Source organism: Rhinoderma darwinii, chromosome 1 (assembly GCF_050947455.1).
Source record: "Rhinoderma darwinii isolate aRhiDar2 chromosome 1, aRhiDar2.hap1, whole genome shotgun sequence".
NCBI classification, from domain to species: domain Eukaryota; kingdom Metazoa; phylum Chordata; class Amphibia; order Anura; family Rhinodermatidae; genus Rhinoderma; species Rhinoderma darwinii.
The window spans coordinates 418,989,572-419,014,040 of NC_134687.1; the positions used below are offsets into that span (position 1 = coordinate 418,989,572).

A 24,469-nucleotide genomic window follows, 5' to 3' on the forward strand; every position below is an offset into this window, starting at 1 on the left:
TGATACACTAGTACCCTGCAACCGCATCATGCATGGGCACCCTAATGGGAGCACAATTAGGCTCAGTGCCAAGGCCCTTGCAGCAGCATAGAGAACATTATACAGCAGTACTGAGCAGTGTAGCTGTGAGGTAAGACAGCAAAACACTTAATAGAAGCTCCTCCTCCTGAGTGTTCAGTGCATGAAGCAAGTGGGCAAAACGGAGAAAGAGGCGTTTTCTGTAATAAGATTAATTACAAATTTGTATATGCTTGTATTATTGATTTATGGGGAAAAAAATTATAGTACGATTACACTTTCTGGAAATGTATTCTTCACTGCACATATGGCTCAATTACCACATGTGTACAACAGAGTGAGCCAGAGAACCATTTTCTTTATTCACCACAACTTGCATTAATCACTTGAGATGCAAAACGGAGAATAATATGCTCTTCCTGTAGGACGGATTATAGCTCTTTAGAATTCTAGCATGTTTTACATGACAATGCTCTTGTAGCTCATGTCAGGATCCAAAGTTATCCACAGAGGTCCAGTAGGTAGAGATGCTCACAAACAATGTCAGCATTACTTTGCAATCAAGAATAAATGTAAATGTCTACACAGTAAAAAAATAATTAACATATGACGTTGGTCACCATTTCCCATGTCATAGTGGTCTTATCATTTTGTCCACTTTTCCATTTGTTATGAAGCAGGCTCCTTTTCATCATACTCCATTTTCCCAGGAACAGAATTAGAAATCATTGCTGGCAAACGATCTCCCCACTCACATTTTCTAGCACACCGGTAGAGGTCCCTAGGAAAACAAAAAAATCACTAATTTAAGCAGTATAGCTTTAAAACCATTTAGGATTCACATATAGAAAAAAAAAACTTCCTCTAGTATGCAGATTCTTATTGGTTGGCTTGCACAATAGCAGTGATCACTCCAGCTACTTATAGACATAACAAGTTATTCTTGACAATGATCCTTTGGTATTAAAAGCAATAGTTGTTATTGTTGCCGACATAATGATATTTTGGCACTCTCAATGAGGACCCAAAAATAAAAAAATGTAAATGGAGGGGACAAACAATATATACATCAATGTCCATTTATCTATTTAGCTGTTAAACATACTTTCCATGTCTTTTGGCTGTGATGATATGATGGTGCAATTTTCCATCAGAGCAGCAAGTGTTACAGTGGACATGGCGTGGTCTGCATAGCACAGGTCCAACCATACGCGGCCAGTCGCGGTTATTTTCACCCACAGGGCCACGTGAGAATATTACGAAGGAAAATTTCTCCCAGTGCGTGGATCGGTTCTGTCACAAAGAACACATCATAAAAGTAGGCAATAATTAGTAGAAAATTACTTAAATATCACCAAGATAAATGACACACTGCTCTCACCCAGCTAAATTTCAGTGGTTGATACGGTTGTACAAAATTACAGGGTATCTGGGAGCTTCCTGCAAGTTTTGGACATTCCAGCTGATGTGGGCACTAGCAACAGAAAAAAGCGATTAGTAAATAATGTTTCTTCTGGCATTGGGTACAGATCACTTATAAATACATGGGATCAAAAAGGCTCAAAACGTAATACCATGTTAGAGGAAAAATAGAAAATAGGTCTATACAAAGTGTATGCCGCGTGTACTGGGCTTATGAATTATGATGCCCGTTTATGCTCATCTTACATTTTCCTTCTTCTGGTGACAGCAGTTTCTGCTTACAGGGTGATTAGGAAGCACTTCTGTCTTCATGAAAAGTAACCACTTAGGTATCAGAATTTTTACAGCAGTGTCTCAATACAAAAATAATGCATTTTCTAATATTTTTGTAAGCTTTAAAATTTGGTTGCATGTTGCACAAGGTTTAATTGGTTTTTCCATCACAGACAGTGATGGGATACACGCCCACGAGCCTGAGAATGAAGGACTGCAACGCTGGTTTGGGGCTGCAGCGCTTGTTTAACGAAGGAATACAGCTCTTCATTCGAAGGATCAGGGAAGCCAGACTCACACCAATCAGAAAGTGATGGCACATTCTACTTTCTGTGTTGGGAAAACCACTTTAAATTGAGTTTTAAAGTAGAAGTTGTAAACAAAGACTTGAAGCCGATCATGGAACTGGTGGCACGAGAGAGGCATTGCATTTGAAGTAGGAAGGTGAGAAAATTATTATTTGCTAATTTAACCCTTTTCCAACTTTATTTTAATTTTTCTGAAGCCTGAAGAGCTACGTTAAAGAGGCTCTGTCACCAGATTTTGCAACCCCTATCTGCTATTGCAGCAGATAGGCGCTGCAATTTAGATAAGAGTAACGTTTTTATTTTTAAAAAACGAGCATTTTTGCCCAAGTTATGACCATTTTTGTATTTATGCAAATGAGGCTTGCAAAAGTACAACTGGGCGTGTTTACAGTAAAAGTCCAACTGGGCGTGTATTATGTGCGGACATCGGGGCGTTTTTAATTCTTTTACTAGCTGGGCGTTAGGAATGGGAGTGTATGATGCTGACGAATCAGCATCATCCACTTCTGTTCGTTAACACCCAGCTTCTGGCAGTGCAGACACACAGCGTGTTCTCGAGAGATCACGCTGTGACGTCCCTCACTTCCTGCCCCAGGTCCTGCATCGTGTCGGTCACATCGGCACCAGAGGCTACAGTTGATTCTGCAGCAGCATCAGCGTTTGCAGGTAAGTAGCTACATCGACTTACCTGAAAACGCCGATGCTGCTGCAGAATCAAATGTAGCCTCTGGTGCCGATGTGTCCTCGCTCGTCCGACACGATGCAGGACCTGGGGCAGGAAGTGAGTGACGTCACAGCGTGATCTCTCTAGAACACGCTGTGTCTGCACTGTCAGAAGCTGGGCGTTCTGAAGAGAAGTGAATGATACTTCTCGTCACAACGCCCAGCTAGTAAAAGAAGTAAAAACGCCCAGATGTAACGAACACAATACACGCCCAGTTGTACTTTTACTTTAAACACGCCCAGTTGGACTTTAGCAAGCCTCATTTGCATAAATACAAAAATGGTCATAACTTGGCCAAAAATGCTCGTTTTTTAAAAATAAAAACGTTACTGTAATCTACATTGCAGCGCCGATCTGCTGCAATAGCAGATAGGGGTTGCAAAATCTGGTGACAGAGCCTCTTTAAACCAGCTTTGAGAAGACAGACATAAATAGGAGCAGCTAACTTTATTAATTAAAGTCTAAATTCACTTGAAAAAAAACCAAAAAAACATACACTTTTCTGTATTCGAATACAATAAATATCTTCCCCTAGTGCATTTACTCCTCACATCCTCCCTTCTTAATGTTCTGATGCCTCCTTCTACTCCTGACCAAAAGCGGCCATGGGGCCCTAGCCTTGTACAGTAGCACCTTGTTAGCTAGTATTTTATATGTGGAGATTGGTAGGAGGGTCACATATAAAATTCTAATATCCACATGTTTCATAAGGAATTTTGTTTGGAAGACAAAATGATGCATCCAGATGTTAGTTTAAAGTCTATAGTAAAATATGAGAGAACCTACATACACAGCATTTTGGTTATAAACAGTTTTTAGAAATTTTGTGGTCAGTGGCGTTTTTATCAAAACACAGCATGCTCTAGGTATAGTGATAGTGTTTTGTCAGTCATTTTTCTTTATAGAACTTCAAAAAAGCTTGCACACGTATAAAATGACACTAAATATATATGGCCTGCAAAAAAAAAAAAGGTCATTTTTTTTTTCATGCCGTTTAAAAACGCCGGACAAAAAGCCGTTTACCCTGTATGAATGGATTGTCCGATACATTCTAAATGTATGCTAATAAAATATTCTATTGTATAGTGTAAAAAACGATTTAGTGGTACAGAAGCAAACTCTATTTTGTATCCATTTAAGAAAACTTTGTGCCGAAAGAAAAGCAGTCCCACTCCCCTTCTGGGCTAACTTGGTTGGGGACTGCCCTTCATGTAGTACTGGACTTGTTGGAGTTGGCTTTGCAAGCCTGGGAACGAGGGCACCAGGAGGGGCGTGGTCTGAGTGACTGCTTCATACTCAGGTCTTGAGAGTTCTACTTTTGGTAAGCAGGCAGCGGATTTGCAAAGCTGCGAAAGGAGTGGAATCGAGTCCTTCCCTTTTTTTTGCATTGGCTGAGCCAGCAGACCTGTTTTGGGGAAGGTGAGAGCTCTTACCACCTGTGGCCTCAGCAGGCACTAAATAGGCGAGATACTGAGAAGGGGAGAGGCGTCAGGGACTATTTGGAGGCTGAATCCGCTACAAGCATTTCAGCCAGAGTCCAGCGAATGACTACAGAAAGTGCCAAAGAACATGCCATCATTCTGGCCCCACATAGGTGTCACAAAACAACGCTCATTCCGTACTTACCTGGGCAGACGGTTTTAGAGATGGGGCAGGAGCTCCATCTACTGGCTGGAACGCGAGGATACATGCAAAATACAATCTGGAACTCCCTCTAGTGCCTGTATTGTGCTGCACCCAGGCACTTATTAGCTTCCTGTCCCAACAAGTCAGGAAACTCCAGAACCTAGACAAGGAAGGAGAGCTTGTTCCAGGTCCTCTGTGCTTCTCTCCTGTACAGAAAAAAGAAACATCGTGCTTCACTATCCCAGTGCTCCTGCACACACCCGTAGGTATTAAACACATCTGTGCCTTCCTAGACTCTGGAGCTGACGGAAACTTTATCTCCTCAGGTCTTGTATCGGAGTGAAAATTCCCATGAAATTCCTTCCTGGTCCCTTATTCCTGATGGGCATCGATGGGAAACGGGTACCAGATGGGGCTATCCAGGCCCATACCAAATAACTCTTCATGAATGTGGGAGTCCTGCATCATGAATTTATTGACTTTGTGATCCCTAAAACCATTAATACAGTTATCTTGGGATTACCATGGTTGCAAAGTCACACCCCACATATCGATTGGCAAACAGGGGAAAGTGTATCTTGGAGTTCTAAGTGTCACTCGTCCTGTTTGAAGAAGGTGACACCCCTCAGACAACGGATTCCTCTGTGCACCTCTAAGCTTGTGGGTATCATCTCTCCGCAGTACTCTTCCTTCACGGATGTCTTCAGCAAGTCTCAAGCAGAGCAACTTCCTCCCCATCGACCCTGGGACTGCGCTATCGACTTGCTACCCAATAGAACTCCTCCTTGTGGGCGGACCTACCCTCTCTCGCTACCCAAAACTCAAGCGATGTCTGAATATATCCAGGACAATCTTGAACAGGGGTTTGTCCGGCATTCCTCATCTCCAGCTGGAGCGGGGGTTTTTCTTAGTGGAAAAAAAGGCGGTGGTCTACGACCATGTATTGACTATCGAGGATTGAACGAGATCACGGTGAAGAATAAGTATCTGCTCCCTCTGATTTCCGAGTTATTTGACCAGATACGTGGTGCAACAGTGTTCACAAAGCTCGATCTGTGAGTTACTTACAATCTCATCTGCATCAAGCCTGGAGATTAATGGAAGACGGCCTTTAACACCAGGGATGGCCATTATGAGAACTTAGTCATGCACTTCGGCCTGAGTAATGCACCCGCAGTGTTCCAGAGTTTCATAAATGAGATTTTTCGGGACATGCTGTACCACTTCGTTGTCATTTATCTGGGTGACATCTTGATCTTTTTCCGTTCACTTTTGGATCACCGCAACCACATTTGCCATGTCCTAACCAGACTGAGAGACAATAAACTTTATTGTAAACTGGAGAAGTGTCTCTTCGAGCAGTCCTCGGTTCCGTTTCTGGGATACATTCTGTCGGGCACCAGACTCAAGATGGATCTAGTCATGGTCCAGGCTTTTCAAGACTGGCCGCAACCCACTGGGCTAAAGGCCGTTCAGGTTCGTGGCGTTTGCCAGCTATTACCGGCGGTTTATTAAGGGATTCTCCTTCTTGATAGCCCCGATTACAGCCCTCACCCGTAAGTCGGCCGATCCCAAACAGTGGACTTCAGAGGCCAATCAAGCCTTCAATCAGTTGAAAGCAGAGTTCTTCTCCCCTCCAATCCTCAACCAGCCTGACACATCTCTTCCCTTATTCCTGGAAGTGGATGCCTCCTCATTTGCTCTGGGAGCTGGTCTGTCCCAACGGCAGGTTTCGGGAATAATGCACTCCTGCGGGTTCTTTTCCAGTAGGTTCTCTCCCATGGAGAAGAATTATGGGATCGGGGACAAAGAACTCCTAGCCATCAAGCTTGCTTTGGAGAAATGGAGGCACCTACTGGAAGGAGCCTCACATCCTGTTATGATTTATACCGATCATAAGAATCTCCTGTACCTAGACTCCGCTCGACGTCTGAACCCCCACCAAGCCAGATGGTCATTGGTATCTCGCAGTTCAATCTACTCATCATTTATCGCCCGGGTTCCAAGAACTTCAAGGTGGATGCACTCTCCTGCTCCTTTGATGCCTTAGACCGGGAGGTACATTATGAGCCGGAGCTTATAATTGACCCAAAAGGATTGTCCTGGCAGCTACATCCTCCTCCTGGTAAAGCCATGGTGCCTTCTAAGTCTCGGACTAGACTTCTCTCTTGGGCCCACAGTTCCCGATTCTCCGGACATGCAGGAGTCAAGAAGATGTTCGAGCTACTATCCAGAGATTACTGGTGGCCCACTTTCTCCCGGAATGTCAGTGACTTTGTGTCAGCCGGTTAGATGTGCGGCCAACATAAAATCGTACCCAGGCGCCTGTTGGTTTACTTCATCCGCTCCCTGTATCAGAAAAACCATGGACCCACATCTCAATGGATTTTGTTACCGATCTCCCACCATCTAAAGGGTACAATAACATCTGAGTCGTGGTAGACAAATTCTTCAAAATGGCGCATTTCACCCCTTTGAAAGGCTTACCATCAGCGGCTGTCCTGGCTTCTATTTTTATCAGAGACATTTTCCGCATTCACGGCTGCCCTCAAGAGGTCGTGTCTGACCGAGGGACCCAATTTACGTCACGGTTCTGGCAAGCTCTCTGTAAAATAATGGAAGTTAAGCTCAATTTCTCTACAGCCTACAACCCACAGTCCAATGGACAGACAGAGAGGGTAAACCAAGATCTTGAGAAATTTATAAAACTTTACCTCTCTCCGGCTCAAGACAACTGGGTAGACCTCCTACCATGCACAGAGTTCGCACATAACAATCTGTTCAACGAATCGTCATCGGAGTCCCCATTCTTCATCAACTATGGAAAGCATCCACACCTTCCCACTCTTCCTGTCTCTGATGTCCCAGCTATCGATTCCTGCAACCGAGAATTCTCGGTCATCTGGTCTCAGGTAAAGGCAAGTCTTCAGAAAGCATCTGCCAGGTACAAATCCCAGACGGATAAAAGGAGACGCAAAGTTCTGAGATGGGGACCAGGGGACCAAGTCCGGTTGTCCACTCGTTTTATTAGACTCAGAGTACCAAGTATGACGTTTGCCCCACGTTATATCCCAAGTAATAAACCCAGCAGCCTAAAGGGGATCTTGCGCTTTCTCGTTAATTGGAAAGGCTACGGTCCTGAAGAGCGCTGTTGGATCAAATATTCGGACCTACATGCCCCTCAACTTTTAAAGAAGTTTCATAAGAAGTTTCCCCACAAACCGGTTTTGGAGTGTCCAGAGCCCACCCCTAAGGAGGGGGGTATTGTCACAAAACAACGCTCAGTCCGTACTTACCTGGGCAGATGGTTTCAGAGACGGGGAAGGAGCTCCCTCTAGTGGCTGGAATGCGAGGATACATGCCGGAGCTCCCTCTAGTGGCTGGAATGCAAAATACAATCTGGAACTCCTTCTAGTGGCTAGTACATGGCATTACCTAAATTCTGGTAAAATCTACCCTGATGTCACATGACGCCTAACTATAGGACAGCCCATATAAGCCAGGTGCAAGAGTATCAGGTCATTTCTACCTAGCTCCAGAATTGTACTATACCTGATCTGACTTCCTGTGTTACGACTTCTGCTTGTATCTCTGACCTCTGCATCTGTGCCTGTGACCCTGACCATGGCTATTCCAGACCACGCTACTGTATCCTGTTTCTGTACTGCATCCATGGTAATATCTGCACGGTTCAAGGCCGCTTCTTTTAAGGGATGCAATCTGCAAATTCCCCGCACCGAAGTCCAAACAGCCTTGCGGCGGTCCTTGGTGAAAACTGGGGGATCTGTTCGTATCGAACCTCAGTGCTTTTAAGCGCTACTAGAAGCTGGCGAAAAGGAATCCAATCCTCCCTGCCCGGTTCGTGACACTAGGGTTACCTTGCAGATCTACTTTTCTACATTTATTTTCTTGAGATTTGCAAGGCTCTCAGCTATTTGTGTGGGGGACTTGCCAGAAATTATACCCTGATGGAGCAAGGATGCTTGGAGTCCGAGAGCCCACCCTCGATCAGAGCCCATCCCTCTTGGTGGAGGGAAGGCTGACGGGGTTGGGGAAACAGGACCGGGCAGTCCTTGCTCATTTGTGTGGTCTGTCATGTAGTAGGTCCACAGAGGAAGAATCCTCAGTCAGTCCTGGGTCTGTAGTGACAGTTTGCCCAGCATATTAATAATAATAGACTTCGACCAACCCACTCTGATTCGGGATGCGGTGGGGCCTGGGTGGAGGGCACTGTGGGAATGGGTTTACTGACGAGTTGTCTAAGCCTTAAGCAGATGGAGCAAAGGGGTTCGAATTGACCAGACGTGGCGGGTGACAGCTGGTGCAGCAGGTCCGCCAGGCGTGGCGGATGACAGCAGGTTGCACCATACATGGCGGATGACAACAGGTGCACCAGGTTGCGCCAGATGTAGCAGGTGCAGCAGGACACGACTCCAATCATTAAACAGGCTCAGACACAATAACACAACACAGGTTACAGGTAGCAGGGCACGAGAACACTGGGAGCAGGGTAACACTAAGGGACCATTTACAAGACTAACATGGGAATTACAAACAACGCTCATGCAAGGATCGAAAGGGCAGGGCCCTTTTTTATAGTTCAAGGTGATTAGAGCATAATTAATTAATTAATTAATTAATTACATATGCGCACGCTGGCCCTTTAAGGCCAAGTACCAGCACGCACGGTCCCTCTAGTGACCACTTCGGGAGAAGTCGGCAGGAAGAGGACCTGCGGGAGGCAGGTAAGATGAGGTTGCGGTCCGTGACCGCAGCCCTAACAATGGGTGACAATAGCCGTTCCCTGCCTAGGGCCTTTTCCTCTGGATTCAGACATGTGGGCCACACACAGATAAGATCCTGAATGCAGAGGGTAGTAGGGGCTAAGAGCTGCTGCTTAAAAAATTGGGAAGAAATGCTGGAGGAGAAAACTGCCAAGTGCAGACCCTACCAGGTCCTACGAGGAGATCCTAAGTAGAAGTGGGTGACGTATGTCCAGGCAATGGCGGATCATCATAGGGCATTCTGGGCGGCCGCCCGGGGGCCGGTGGCTCCCATGGCCACCCAAAGTACAATGTCTTTTTGTCACATTTTTGCAGCGAATTGCGGCAAAAACCGCAATGAAACTGTATTGTGTATGTCCTGCAAAAGGACCTTTAGACATAAGGTCACATGACCTCATCTCTGAAGTTCTTACTACTGTTTAGAGACCTGTTGGAGACATGACCGCAGGTCCTTGAGCAGCAGTAAGACTCCACAGAGAAGAGTGAGGCGAGCTGCTATGTAAGTATAAGGGGATGGATTTGTTTAGGGGGACCGTATTTAGGAGGTTTGGTGTCTGTATTAGTTTAAGGGGGTCTGTGGTCTGTATTTAGGGGGTCTGTATCAGTTTAAGGGGTTTAGGGTCTGTATATTTAGGGGTCTGTGTTAGTTTAAGGGGTCTGTATTTAGGGGGTCTGTATTAGTTTATGGGGTCTATTTAGGGGGCCTGTTCTAGGGTCTATTAGTTTAGCGGTCTTTATTTAGGGGTCTGTATTTACGGGTATGGTCTTGGGTCTGTATTACATTAGGGGGTCTGGTCTTGGGTCTGTATTAGTTTGAAGTCTGGGGTCTGTATTTAGGGGGTCTGGTCTGGGGTCTGTATTTAGAGGTCTGGGGTCTGTATTAGTTTAGGGGTCTTTATTTAGGGGTCTGTATTAGTTTAGGGGGTCTGGTCTGGGGTCTGTATTAAGTGGGTCAGGTCTGGGGTCTGTATTTATTTAGGGTACTTGTTCTGGGGTCTGTATTTGTTTAGGGGTGGTCTGGTTTGGGGACTGCAGTAGTTTAGAAGGTCTGGGGTCTGTATGTATACTATGATCTAGTCTGGGGTTCAAATTTATTAGTCTGAGTAAAAGGGGTTGTCTGGGCACATCGATAGGTCATCAGTATAAAAAACGGTCTGTGCCCGTAAAAACCCCTTTAATGTATGGGCCTGGGCCTTGGTGTATAAATTTGTGTGTTTCTAGAAACTGGAAATGGCTGCAGAAGTGATGGGAAAACATGTCTCATCAGGAGAAGTTGCCATAACGGTCTGCGTCAGATGGAGAAGAAAAGAAAATGACTCCCATCAGAGAAGACATCACTTGTGAGTCACTGGATCTATAGGGGATCTGTCCCCTCTACTGACATGTCTGTTGTAGGAAATCCTTGTATTCTACATATCTTTGTGTACACAGGACTAATAGACAAATGCGTGTTACCCTTCCCATTGTCAAGAGGAAGTGTCCCTGAACAGTGTGATACAGTCAGCGATGGTTGGAGACTGTCAGTATGTAGGGACACAGCACTTTGAAAAGGGGAATCGTAGCACCCATTTGTCAATGCTCGCACAGAAAGGTGGTGTTCACTATAGACAAGGCAGAGCGGCAGTGGGGAAGGGGGGCCCAAGTTTGTGGAACAGCCCAGGGCCTATGGTCTACTCAATCCGCCACTGTGTCCAGGAACTGCGAGAGGGAGGAGGAGAATGATAGAATGCTGCCAACAAAATAAAAGAACTGCCCCTTGAGAATGGCAGCAGCAAATAAGCACCGCTGAAAAGGGCGTGCTCCAAGGGAACAAGCGTCCTCCCTGCTGCCAGAGAAACCCCTGCCCCAGCTTGAGGCCTAGCAAGGCCAGAAGCCAGGGACAGAATTAAAAGGGCCTGCCGTGGAGAAAAGAGTGGGGATTGGAATCATTAAAGAGACCCTTTCACCTGCCCATACATGTTCAGCTGAGTGCACCATGTAATGGGCAGGGCTGCACAAACCCTGGGGAACTTTGCATTTTTCTCCTACCCTCCTCCAATTACCTACGGACAGTGCCACAGCAAGAGCTGGAGACAGAGGAAAGCGTGTGTGCGCAGTTCGGAGCTGTGCACGCATGCGCTCTCACTCACTCTTCAGCTCTCGGGAGACAAGGACAAGACTGTGTGATCTCTCGCGATAGATCACAGTCTTGTCCTTGTCTGCCAAAAGCTGGAGAGAGGAGAGCGTGTGCGTGCACATGCGCAGATCGGTGCTGTGCACTCATGCTCTCACGGAGTCTTGTCCTTGTTTGCCGAGAGCTGAAGAGTGCTCTCCTCTCTCCAGTCCTTGTTGTGGCACTGTCCGTAGAGGATTGGACAGTGTCACAGCGATGTTACACGCCTCCTTGCCATTACACGCCCCATTCACAGTTCAGGGGGTTATTTAAATATCCTTCAGCATACCTCCCCTTGGAGAGAGTGGGAAACACTGGGATTAAAAGTGCGTCCCCTGAGTGACCCTATGCAAAGAGGCTACAAAGGCTTAGAGTGTCTGCTGTGCCACCTTGCCTTCTTGAGACAGTCAGTTAACAGTGAAATTAGGCCACACCATTCTCTCATCTCTGTTAGGGGTAACAGGAAATTTTAGTCAACTCTGTATTCTTGGCCTAAAAGGGTGAAAAAGAAAAAATATATAAAAGAGCGTAGCTGCAGAGCAGGCAGGTCTGCCTCCTACAGATACAAAGTTAAAAAATGGTTTAGCACGGTTCCTGCAGGAGGGACATAGCTGGCAGAAGGAGCTAACACTTTTCACTGAGTGTCCGTCTCCTAGTGGCAGCAGCTATACCCATGGTCATATCTGTGTCCCCCAACGACACGGACGAGAAATTGAATTTTTCAAGCTGATTTTAAATACAAGATTATTTTCCGTACATGTGTTATTTTTACTATTTATTACTGTGCCATCTAGCTTAGCGTATATACATCTGGCATATACAGACTAATTGTACTATGGTGTCATCTGCTGGTGAAATAAAAAAAAAATTCAACAGCACTGTAAAGAACAGGATTCGTGCATATAAACAACTAGGCTTCATGAATATCATTTTGTATGAACATTTTTTATTAGTATTACATACAAATTCATATCATTCAAATAAATATTATGGGCAATGGTGTATAGAAGAATGTATTATTTATATAGGGTCATAAACGTCCATGGTGCTTTACATGTGAAGTAGAGGGGGATTAATACATAATGTATAATGGTACATATTGCAGCGTCCATGGCCGTGGGGTCTACTCACCTCCTGACGCCCGCAGCCATGGATCTGTGAGATCTGGTCCCCATCTCCTTCCTAGGAGACGCCAGCGCTCATTTCCGCTCCGGTCCGCGCGCACACTCGTGCCCACTCTTAAAAGGTCAGCGCGCGCACATGAAGACAATCGTCATCATCAACTCACATGATTTCCTGGACTATAAGAAGGCCCCAGCCCCTCTGATCCTTGCCTGAGCGTTGTTAGTATATCCCAAGTATGTCTTGGTCCCTTAGTGTTTCCCGTTCTAGTTGTTACTCGTGCCCTGTTACCTGTATCCCGTGCTGTGTTCTTGTTCCTGTGCCTACTAGTTGGAGTCGTGTCTACTGCACTTGCGGTTTGCCACGTCCTGTGTCATCTGCCACGTCCTGTACCATCTGCCACGTCCAGTGTGATTCGCCACGTCTGGCGCAACCTGCGGCACCTGCTGTCATCCGCCACGTCTGGCGTTACCTGCTGCTCCAACCTCCATCTGTGCCAGAGCTGCGGCCACTGTCTGGACTATCCAGGTACCCTTGTGCGGGAATTTGTATTGCTGGGGTTCCCTGTTGTTTGGCCATCTGCCTCCCCGCTACGGCGGTGCGGCCTAGTGGGTCCACATACCCACAAACCATGACACATATACAATACTCAAATGAGGAAACACACTAAATGAACAAATTTACAGAATAAAAACACTTATATAGAAGGAGAGTGAGCTTTGCCCATAAGAGCTTACAATCTATAAGGAAGGAGGGGTGGGACAAAAGGTTGGAAGGCAGAACATTATTTGGGAGGTAGAACATTATTAACGATAATGGTGGGGAGTGTGTTATGGTAGGCCGTGAGCTTGTCTAAAGATGTGTGTTTTTAGGTTTACCAGCAAAATGTAGCGAAAATAATAGTTATGAATAACAATTGTATTCAGCAAAATACACCAGGAATTATATGACAGTGACTACATTACAGACTTTTTATGTTTGTACCTTTATGTTTTAATTAGTCTTTCACAATTTTGAGCCATAAAGTCAACCCTTCAAACTACTTAAAGTCCGAGATTTTTTTTTTTTTTTACATTTCAAACCACATTGCACATATTTACAATTTGATAATATACTTACCCTTGAAATTTTGCTTCTGTTCACCGCTCTGGCTGCTTTTTCCTGCTGATCACATGAGCTCTGACGTCACGTTTTCTGCCTCCTCCACTGTCGTGTCGTATACCGATCGCATGGTCTCGGACCAGAGAGACCTCGGATGCTATACGACACGTCACTGGTGACGTGTCGTTTCTGCGGGTGCTGGTTCTTAGTGCCATGTGTGCCCAGCCTATGTAGTTGTTCACTGTGAGCGCGACTGTGCGTGTTCACAGTGAACAAGGACGGCACCTGCGTATGACTATCCCGGTCTACGAGGTACAATGTCAGCACCGACACTTTTATATCATACACTGACAAAGCCTACACATAGTAGGCTTTGATAACGGGTTATCAAACACCCGGCATACGGACCGCATGCAGCCCTTGAGGCGGTTATCTGCTGCCCGCGCGACACCGTTGCTCCCTAGGGAGAGGACAGAGCAGACCCAAGGAGGAGCCTCAGAACGCTAGTATAGGCTCTGCTCCGATGTCAGGGGAGTCACTGAGCAGAGCCTATAATAGTATACTGTATAAGATCTGCTGGGGTCCTGTATCTAAGCCTACATGGAGTTAGGCTTAGATACAGGGTCTTACAAACAGTGTCACACATGGACCCTGTACCTAAGCCTAACACAATGTAGGCTTAGATACAGGACCCCAGAAGACAGTATTTTTATTATTGTATAAGATTACAGTGTTTTTGGGGCCCTGTATCTAAGCCTAACATGTGGTATTCTTAGATATATGGCCCATGTGTGACCCTGCAAGGACAGCTCACAAGAACTCTTGGCAGGCTGTACATGCACGCTCATTACAGCCTGCAATGCATACAGGGAAAAGACGTTTCATCAGAAGGAAACATTAACAAACTGAACCTGGAGTGCATGTAAACAAAAGGTGCTAAATTCAAAGAGATGTGGTAAGTGGATTTTTTTTTAAATACTGCTTTATTTAGGTTGTCTGTATAAGGGGTAATGTATGACACACGTTTTGAAAATATTATGGTATCTCGGACAACCCCTTTAAAGATTTTTTTCTATCCAAATTTTAAAGATCATCATAAACTAGTTATTTATTTATCTCAGAGATTCAGGAAGTTTTCTATTATGTTGTGGCTTCCATTTTTGCTCCACCCATTGCACACTTTGCAAAGAAAATGACAAGAAATTTACCTTCTCAGGACATATTGTTTGTTTCAATGTGATAGTTGTCAGTTGCTAAAAGGCTCATTTCAAAGTGTTAACCATATGATTGCCAAGACTGAAGTGAGAATTACAATCTGTGTCATTATAATAATCTCTTTATATTTTGTATATATTTTGGTAGTTCAGTGATCCTTTTCTTTGTTTGGTATAAATCGGTGTACAGGGTTGCAAAATATGCTGGCGCTATATAAGCAATAAATAAATAAAAATCTGTAGCAGCAATGGAATAAAAAAAATGTCTATATCCATGTAAGTTAAAACGAATAAAAAACAACAACATTATTACTGAATAATATCTGTCTAATAGATTTACTAAATTTACCAATGCATAGTCAATTTAAAGCTTTAGGCAGTAATGGTTTTTGAAGAGTAGGTTGTCTCATTGAGACTTGACACATGCCGTTTAAAATGTTGTCAGTTATGTACCCCTACTGGTCAGATCCCTTTGGCTTAGATCGCATATGTACTGATAGTTTGGCATACCACACAAAGTTTAGTTCTTTTTACTCGGTTATTGCTGTGGTCTTGTAGTCCTTCGGTTTATAGGACTAAGGTGTCTGCCTTTATTATTTTTTAACTTCCTAAATGTCCATCCTTCTCAGACATAACTTGTTTCAAGTTTCCCTCTCTCCCGAACTACTATTCACTCAACGCAACTGACAGGGCTGATGTCAGTACCCGGCGAACCCAGGCAAGTACCGGGGGCCTACTACACTTGGGGGGCCCACATATATGGACAGTGATGTCAGGAGACGGGGAATCCCAGGCAGAGTGCTAGCGGCTCTGCTCCGGGACTCAGTCTCTGGGAAAGCCCCTGACATCGCTGTCCATATATGGACAGTGTTGTCTGGAGCAGAGCAGTGTCCCAGGCAGTGGCATAGATATAGGGGTCGCAACCTTGTTTGATCCCTAAGCCTGGGGGGCCAACATGGCCCCCGTTGCCACACAGCGCTGACCGCGCTGGTTCCGCTTCAAACTGAATCTACGTCCGCAGGACGCACATTCAGTTGGGTTCAATGCTGGAGCCTTGCTCCAGCGTTCACTGTGCCACGAGCGGCTCTGCGCAGGCAGGCGAGATGTAGTGACGTCATCGCGCCTGTCTGCGCCGAGTCACTCATAGCACAGTGCAGAAGATGAAAAGGATCTCCTCCACCCGTCGTGGGAACGGGGATAGGTAAGTAATTATGTTATTATTTTTCTATTAGGTACATACATATGGGGGCATTATACGGTGTATGGGAGGGGAGGGGTCATATGGCAGCTGCTGAGGGGGCATTATACTGTATGGGTCAGCTAAGGGGGCATTATACTGTATGGGTCAGCTATGGGGGGCATTATACTGTATGGGGGCATTATACTGTATGGGGGCATTATACTGTATGGGGCAGCTATGGGGGCATTATACTGTATGTGGCAGCTATAGAGGGCATTATACTGCATGGGGCAGCTAAGGGGGGCATTATACTGTATGGGGGCATTATACTGTATGGGGCAGCTATGGGAGGCATTATAATGTATGGGGCAGCTATGGGGCAATATACTGTATGGGGCATTATACAGTATGTGGCAGCTATGGGGGGCATTATATTGTATGAGCAGCTATGGGGGGCATTATACTGTATGGGGGGAATTATACTGTATGGGGGCAGCTATGGGGGGCATTATACTGTATGGGGCAGCTATGGGGTGCATTATACTGCATGGGGCATTACACTGTATGGGGCAGCTATGGGGGCATTATACTGTATGGGCCATTATATGGTGTGGGGCAGCTATGGGGGCATTATACTGTGGTGGTCAGCTATGGGGGCATTACGCTGTGTGGTGGTCAGCTATGGGGGGCATTATACTGTGTGGGTGCAGCTATGGGGGGGGACATCATACTGTGTGGTGGCATTATACTGTGGGGCAGGTATGGGGGGCATTTTACTGTGAAGGCATTCATGGGGTCTGTTGGGCAAGGCAGCTGGGCATAGGTGTGCCTATGCCGTAGGGGGGCCAAAGTTGAATTCTTGCACCAGGGCCCATGAGCCTTTAGCTACGCCTCTGGTCCCAGGCAGGGTGTTAGTAGTGCTTTTCTCGGGACTATGGCTCTGGAGTTGCCCCTGACAACACTGTACATATATGGACAGTGACGTCAGGGGCTTCTCATGAAGCGGAATCCCCAGCCAGAGCGTCGGCAAAACTCTGGCTGGGGATTCCACTCCTAGAGGCAACCCCAAAGGCGCTACCTACAGGGAAGGGGGCTGTGTCGCACTACCTGGGATGAGGGGGCTGTGTGGCACTACCTGGGATGAGGGGGCTGTGTGGCACCATCTACAGAGGGAATTAAATTTATGGGGATACAAACTGGGGGCCTAATTTTATATGGGGGCATAATCAGGGCCTAACGTCTATATGGGGGCATAAACAGGGTCTAACGTCTATATGGGGGCATAAACAGGGCCTAATCTCTATATGGGCGCACAAAGTGACGTTTTCTGCCATTTTACTGCCGCCGTGACTTCCCCTGCAAAGGGGCCTACTAAGTCTGTGTTGCCCAAGGGTGCAAATAAACCTGTACATGTGAAGGACCACATAACGCTTTATTTTTCAATTGTAAATCTTAAACTTTATTGTTGATTTTTATTTTTAAATGCTGTCAGCTGCTCCTTAGCAAATTACGTTATACTATTTAAATGGCAGTGAATGCTGACAAAGTCACAGTTTGTAGGCAGTTGCTAAGGAGTAAACAACAGAATTTTAAGTAGCATACATGAAATTTTTAAAGGATTGAAAGATGTTTTATTTCCAGAAGTTCTTCCATGGGCTGCAATCTAAGGCATCATTTACACGAGCGTAATATACGCGCGTGCGACGCGCGTGCTTTTCACGCATGTCGTACGCACCTATATTAGGCTATGGGGGCATGCAGACAGTCCGTGAGTTTTGCGCAGCGTGAGTCCGCTGCGTAAAACTCACGACATGTTCTATATTTCCCCGTTTTTCGCGCATCACGCACCCATTGAAGTCAATGGGTGCGTGAAAACCACGCACGTCGCACGGAACCACTTCCGATCGAACTGCGTGATTCGCGCAACAGCTGTCAAACTCTGAATGTAAACAGAAAAGCACCACATGTTTTTCTGTTTACAAACATCCAAACGGAGTGTCATAATGATGGCGGCTGCGCGAAAATCACGCAGCCGCGCATGATACACTGATGACACACGCAGCTGTTAAGTGCATTTTGCGAACGCAAAACGCCGCGTTTTTTGCGTGCGCAAACTGCACACGCTCGTGTAAATCAGGCCTAAGATGTGCTAAGAAGTTCAGTAGCTTAGTTTGCAAGTTTTTATTTGTGGTTTAGGTGACCAAACTATCTGCGGCAAACATATAAAGCAAAAAAAAGATTCATATTTCTTACCGGCGCAAACACACAAGCTGGACGGTGGTCCCAAACTTCTTTGTCACCTCCCTGAGGGAAGAAAACAAAAAGTAGACAAAGAAATATATTACTGTGCAAGATAATTTTTAGAAACTATTTTCTTTTAACCCCTACCTTTCTTACTTTTCCGTCGACATAGCCGTATGAGCGCTTTTTGTATGCGGGACAAGTTGTAGTTTTAATTGTCACCATTTAATGTACTGAGAAACTTTTAAAAATTATTTTGTATTATATAAAAAACAAAACAGCAATTCCTCCAATGTTTTTTAGATATCGTTTTTACAGCACTCACTCTGTGGTATTCTGCGGGTCAATACAATTACGGAGATGTTAAATTTATATTGTATTTTTTATGCTTTACAAAATCAAACATATTTTTTTTCTAAAAAAATAGATTTTGTGTCACCATATTCTGAGACCAATAACTTTCTTATTTTTCTGTCGATAGAGCTGTATGAGGGCTTTTCTTGCGGGGTGAGCTACAGTTTGATATATTGGTACCATTTTGGGGTATATATGACATTATAATCACTGTTTATTAAGGGGGAGGCAAGGTGATCTCAAAACATTAATTATGGCATTTACAAATTATTATTTTTTTACAAAGTCCACCATGCGAGATAAATAACGTTATATTGTAATGCCTCGGATGGTTACAGACGCGGCATTATTATTTGGATTTTCTTATTGCTTACAATATTTTACCCAAAAAATGAATACAGGTTTTTTTTTTTTTACTTTTTTTTTTTATATACTGTATATTCTTAAAAACTTTATTAAATTACGGTTTAATATTTTTTTAGTCTGGTTTAGTCCACATCGTTGGTGTGCTTGCACAATACACTGCAATACTTATGTATTGCAGTGTATTGTGCTTTTTGCATTCTACTATTAAGCCTGGTCTCTGGAAGGAGTAAGCTGGCAGACCTGAGGGCCCTTATTAGGCCCCCAGCTGACATGACAACACATTGGCACCATGTGATCACATTGTAGGTGGCTGATGTGGTGACAGAGGGCCACCCTTCTTCTGTATAATGGCTTAGATGTTGTGCTTGTTATTGACCGAGACATCTAAATGGTTAAACATCCGGGAGCGGTGTTAACTTCAATCCCGCCCGTTAGAGTTAGGTGTCAGCTGTAATATAATTTTCTAAGTTGTGTGCATATGGTTTGTGAGTCCCATTAGGGGTAGGGGCTAAAGTGAGTGATGACAATCTGTGGACAGAACTATGTAATAAGGCTAGAGGTACATGGCGTCATTGGGCGCGACACAGGTCGCATAGCCAAACATCGCTGTATTGTGCTGCCTGCATTGCAGTGTCGCACTGGCTGCAATGCAGTAAGGAAAGTGAAAGTGGTCGCGTTGCGACGCACAGGTTGTCGCGACACGACAATCGCAAGAAATCCATCAAGCTTGGATTTCTTGCAATTGTTTTATCGCAGTCATGGTCACAACGCGGCCACATTCACTTTCTTTATTGCGACACAGGCAGTGCAACACAGCGATTACACAGCAATCTGTGTTGCGGCCAGTCACCGTGTGGCATTTATCTGAAAAAAAAACTGATACCACATAATGGGTCAGGTATCTTGATTCTGACAGCGCTGTATTTCATTAATCAGGAAGCCCACAATTAACAAATAAAAATCTCCTTCCCAGACAAAGGAATGCTGAAGTGAACAAAAAATTAAGAGGAGAAGTGTTTGAAAGAAAACATTAATATCGGTAATCTATGTTGCATATGAAACTGCAATTTTTTTTATTTTTTTTAGAGAGGGGGGCTCCTGGCATTGCTCTTTATCAACATCAGAAGTGTAACTTACCTTTAAAACTATATCACGAGCCTCCATTAAAAGCTGATGTCCTACTCGAGTACCATTTTCCACCAGCACCTAGGAGATAATGAAGATTAAGACAAAGATATTAAATGATAATGAATGAAGAACAAGGTGGGAAAAATATAGTTGCTAAAACATACTAACCAGGAAGCCCCCTGTTTTCCTCCATAATGTCTGGATGGTTCTTTCGCGCTCGGCAAAGTTGGGAAGTTCATTTAAAGAGTATGCAGAGACAACTAGGTCAAATTGTATCTGGAAAAGCAAAACCGCCCAACCAAACATAAGTCAATCTAGCGGCAAAGCACAACAGCCATAAAACAGTTCTACAGATCACAAAAGCTGTGATTTCTCAAGCACAAATGACAATTTGCCAGATACATGGCCTTAAAACAACCTCCATGTTTTTATACTGATCCCCTTAAAATTAGCTGAAGTCATTATTATTAAAAGTTTCTGGGAAAATGAGTTGAACGTTACAGAATAACTATACTTTCAGAATTTATTTTATATGTCAGAGATATATAAGAAGTTTTGATCAGTCGGGTCTGGGTGCTAAGGCCCCCACTGTTGCTGAAACAAAAGTGCAGAAGTGGTCAGCTGAGCACTCTGAACCTTTGGATGAGATCATCTCTCCTCGTCATTCTGAAAACGGGCTCAGGTAGAACGTCTATGAGCCCGTCTTCAGGTTGATGAGGAGAGCCCAGCTGAGCGCTTTTGCACCTTTCTTTCAGCAATGGCGGGGGTCTCAGCACCCGGACCACATCGATCAAAACTTCTGATATGTTGTTATGACATATCAAAAGTAAAGGGGTTTTATAGGCTCTCTTTCGTCCTCTTTCATCAGATGTATATGTGAGAGAACCGAGTGGCTTTCCGGTCACTCATTCCTGATGTAAAGCCATGGGGCTGTCCAATATAAGAGCAGCATAAAAAGATATCACTTCTGATTTAAACTGTTAAATTTACTTAATCCTATTCTGTTATACATTAACAGTTACAATTCGAGTCAATTTGTAGGATTGATGGTGACAAACCAAATTGTCAAATGGTTCCTACTGTAGATAGGGAGCACAGGTGGAGCAATCCTTTACCCTTCAATTTCTTAGTGATCTGTTCCCACAAAAAAAAAAAAAAAAATGCAGACTGTGAACCTGCCTTGAGCATCCCTCTTTGACCTTCCAAAATGTTGGGCGATACGTAGAATAAGGGTTATAAAACAGAAAGACTTACCTTGGGTGAAACCGGCAAAAACTGTCTAAAATGAATGCCAGGGATGTGCATATCACTCTTTTCTGACCCACCTGCTCAGAAACATACAACAGAAAGGTTAATGGCTAGTAATATTTATGCAAGTAATGACAAGGATATGTCAAAAAGGTTCAGAAAAATAGATATAACACATTAATAATATTGAGTCAAAGTGTATTACCCCTCAATACCAGGTCACTAAGAGTATTCATTGATGCAGAGGAATCAATACACATATATTCTTTGAGACTTTTACCCCATATACCATGGGCTGCCCTGGAAAACAAAACAAAACAATGTATCATGCAGAACTGAAGAAAATCCCAATGTTTAACTCCTTCCTGCAATATTACGTTTCCTTTTCTCTTTAGACTCTCATGGACGTGAGAAGTGTCAACCTACCTATGCTTCCCACTCAATGCCAGTTTAGCTTTCATCTGGATAAACCCGCCCAACCATTTTTACACTGACCATGGAGCTGCACAATAGACTGACACTTCCTGTTCTGTAGAGATCACTTCTCAGCAGTCATCTCATTATTACCACAGACAGGATTACAATGAACGGTGACACTTTTATTATAAAGCTGGGGCCAGAAAACACAGGATCACACCAGCAACTCATTTAGATAACTGCCCCATATTTAAGACAATCAAGAAAATGTACAATCAGAAAATAACAGATTAGAAAAAAAAAATGAATATGTTTTAGTATCGGGTTTTAATTAGTAAAGGTGATACATTCCCTTTAAAGAATAGCTCCCTTTAACTTTGATGTGCTGCAAGCCATTTTAATACTTTCCCACCACCAAACTGCATATGTACAACCTAACTGCCAATGTCCCATGCAGCCAGAGTGTATATATGCATTCCTACATTTAAAGGCAGATCAAGCTGCATAGCGATCTGCCATTAAAGAGATAAGACTTACAGAGTGTCAGTCCGAGTATTCTGAGGATCTGAAATAAAAAATTGAGGAATCAAATTGAGCGCCATGTTTAGTACTGGGACCCGAATGCAGGAAACGTCCTTTCTGCAATTGGGCCATTGCCATGGAAACCCGTGAAGTCCTGATGAGGTCACATGGAGGAGAGGAGCATGCTGGCAGGACATGACTTGCATCCTCGCAGCCAGAGCCAGTGCACAGGGCTCTGCACCCTCCTTGCATTTAAGGGGCGCCACTGGACAGGCCATTTAATCAGCTCTCTATCATCTGCTCCTTGTTACACACATGGAGGAGACAGGACGAGAGAGGAGGAAGCTCCTCCCACAGCCGATCCCTGAAAGAAGCCTGTGAGCCTGCCAGCAAGGGAGGAGGTAAGCGCTTAGTTGAGAATATTTCTGCCGTTTGTGTCTGTATATGTGTCTCTGTGTGTCTATGTCTCTCTATGTATATGTGCCTATATGTGTCTGTATATATTTCTCTTCTCTGAATGTGTATATGTTCTAATATGTGTGTCTCTGTGCATGTATATGTGTGCTTATGTGTCTATATCACTGTGTGTTATTTGTGGTGTTACATAGGACTGCAGTAATCATCTACTGCAGGGTCAGCAACTGTTGGCACTCCAGCTGTTGTAAAACTACAATTCACACATTCCCTAAAGCCTTTGGATGCATGCTGGGAGTTGTAGTTTCACAACAGCAGGAGTGTCGATGGTTGTTTACCCCTGATCTACAGCATTATCTGTACTTTGTATATATGTGCCTGTGTGGGTATATATGTGTCTTTGTGTGTATGTATATATATTTGCCTGCATGTCTATATATGTGCAAGCATGTCTATATATATATATATATATATATATATATATATATGTGCCTGTGTGTGTTTGTATATGTCTATATATTTACACTTATGTCATATGTGTTTCTGTGTGTGTGTGTGTGTATGTATATATGTATATATATATATATATATATATATATATATATATATATATATATATACACATACATACATACATACATACATACAGTGGCGTAACTACCGCTACGGCGGGTGACACGGGCCCCTACCATGGCCGGAGGCTCCGCTAGCTGCCGCTATGGCTACTACAGCGCGCAGAGCAGGGAGGTATCTCCCCGCTCTGCCATTAAAGGGGCTGTTCCTACATAAGACATGTATCCCCTTTCCACAGGATAGGGGATACATGTGTGATCACTGGCAGCGATAGGGAGAACGGGGGACCGAAAGTCCCCTGAAGTTCTCCATCACAAACCTCGGACTTCCGGGGTCTGTGTCGGCAGCTCCGTAGAAATGAATGGAACGCCGGTCGCACTTATACGCATGAGTGACCAGCGCTCCTTTCATTTTTCTTGAGCTGCGCAGACTCCGGAAGTCAGAGGTTAGTCATGGAGAACTTGGGGGACTTTCGGTCCCCCGTTCTCCCTATCGCTGCCAGCGATCACACATGTATCCCATATCCAGTGGATACGGGATACATGTCTTTTGTAGGACACACTATAGGTCGGATTTTTTTGGGGGGTTGGGGCTGCATGGTGTTACCTACAGGGGGGGGCTGTATGGCGTTACCTACAGGGGGGGCTGTATGGCGTTACCTACAGGGAGGGCTGTGTGGCGATACCTACGGGGGGGGGGGGCTGTATGGCGTTCCCTACAGGGGGGGGCTGTCTGGCGTTCCCTACAGGGGGGGCTGTCTGGCGTTCCCTACAGGGGGGGGCTGTCTGGCGTTCCCTACAGGGGGGGGGCTGTCTGGCGTTCCCTACAGGGGGGGGGCTGTCTGGCGTTCCCTACAGGGGGGGGGCTGTCTGGCGTTCCCTACAAGGGGGGGGCTGTCTGGCATTCCCTACAAGGGGGGGCTGTCTGGCGTTACCTACAGGGGGGGCTGTCTGGCGTTACCTACAGGGGGGGCTGTCTGGCGTTACCTACAGGGGGGGCTGTCTGGCGTTACCTACAGGGGGGGCTGTCTGGCGTTACCTACAGGGGGGGCTGTCTGGCGTTACCTACAGGGGGGGCTGTCTGGCGTTACCTACAGGGGGGGCTGTCTGGCGTTACCTACAGGGGGGGCTGTCTGGCGTTACCTACAGGGGGGGCTGTCTGGCGTTACCTACAGGGGGGGCTGTCTGGCGTTACCTACAGGGGGGGCTGTCTGGCGTTACCTACAGGGGGGGCTGTCTGGCGTTACCTACAGGGGGGGCTGTCTGGCGTTACCTACAGGGGG

The 24,469-nt window shown here is 45.1% G+C and overlaps 1 protein-coding gene across 4 annotated transcripts in view; it reads right to left on the minus strand.

Moving 5' to 3' along the window:
* Positions 1-238: 238 nt before the first annotated feature.
* The window catches only part of METTL17 (methyltransferase like 17), an 88,745-nt gene continuing 64,514 nt past the window's right edge, over positions 239-24,469 (minus strand). For all 4 annotated transcript variants that reach the window (XM_075829148.1, XM_075829175.1, XM_075829167.1 and 1 more), the window contains exons 7-14: positions 21,467-21,561; positions 21,268-21,338; positions 20,182-20,289; positions 20,023-20,091; positions 18,178-18,228; positions 1,400-1,492; positions 1,124-1,311; positions 239-799 (exon numbers count right to left, since the gene is read on the minus strand). In XM_075829148.1, coding sequence (XP_075685263.1) covers positions 688-799; positions 1,124-1,311; positions 1,400-1,492; positions 18,178-18,228; positions 20,023-20,091; positions 20,182-20,289; positions 21,268-21,338; positions 21,467-21,561 — 787 coding nt within the window. In that variant the 3' untranslated portion in view covers positions 239-687. The remainder of the gene's footprint in view (positions 800-1,123; positions 1,312-1,399; positions 1,493-18,177; positions 18,229-20,022; positions 20,092-20,181; positions 20,290-21,267; positions 21,339-21,466; positions 21,562-24,469) is intronic.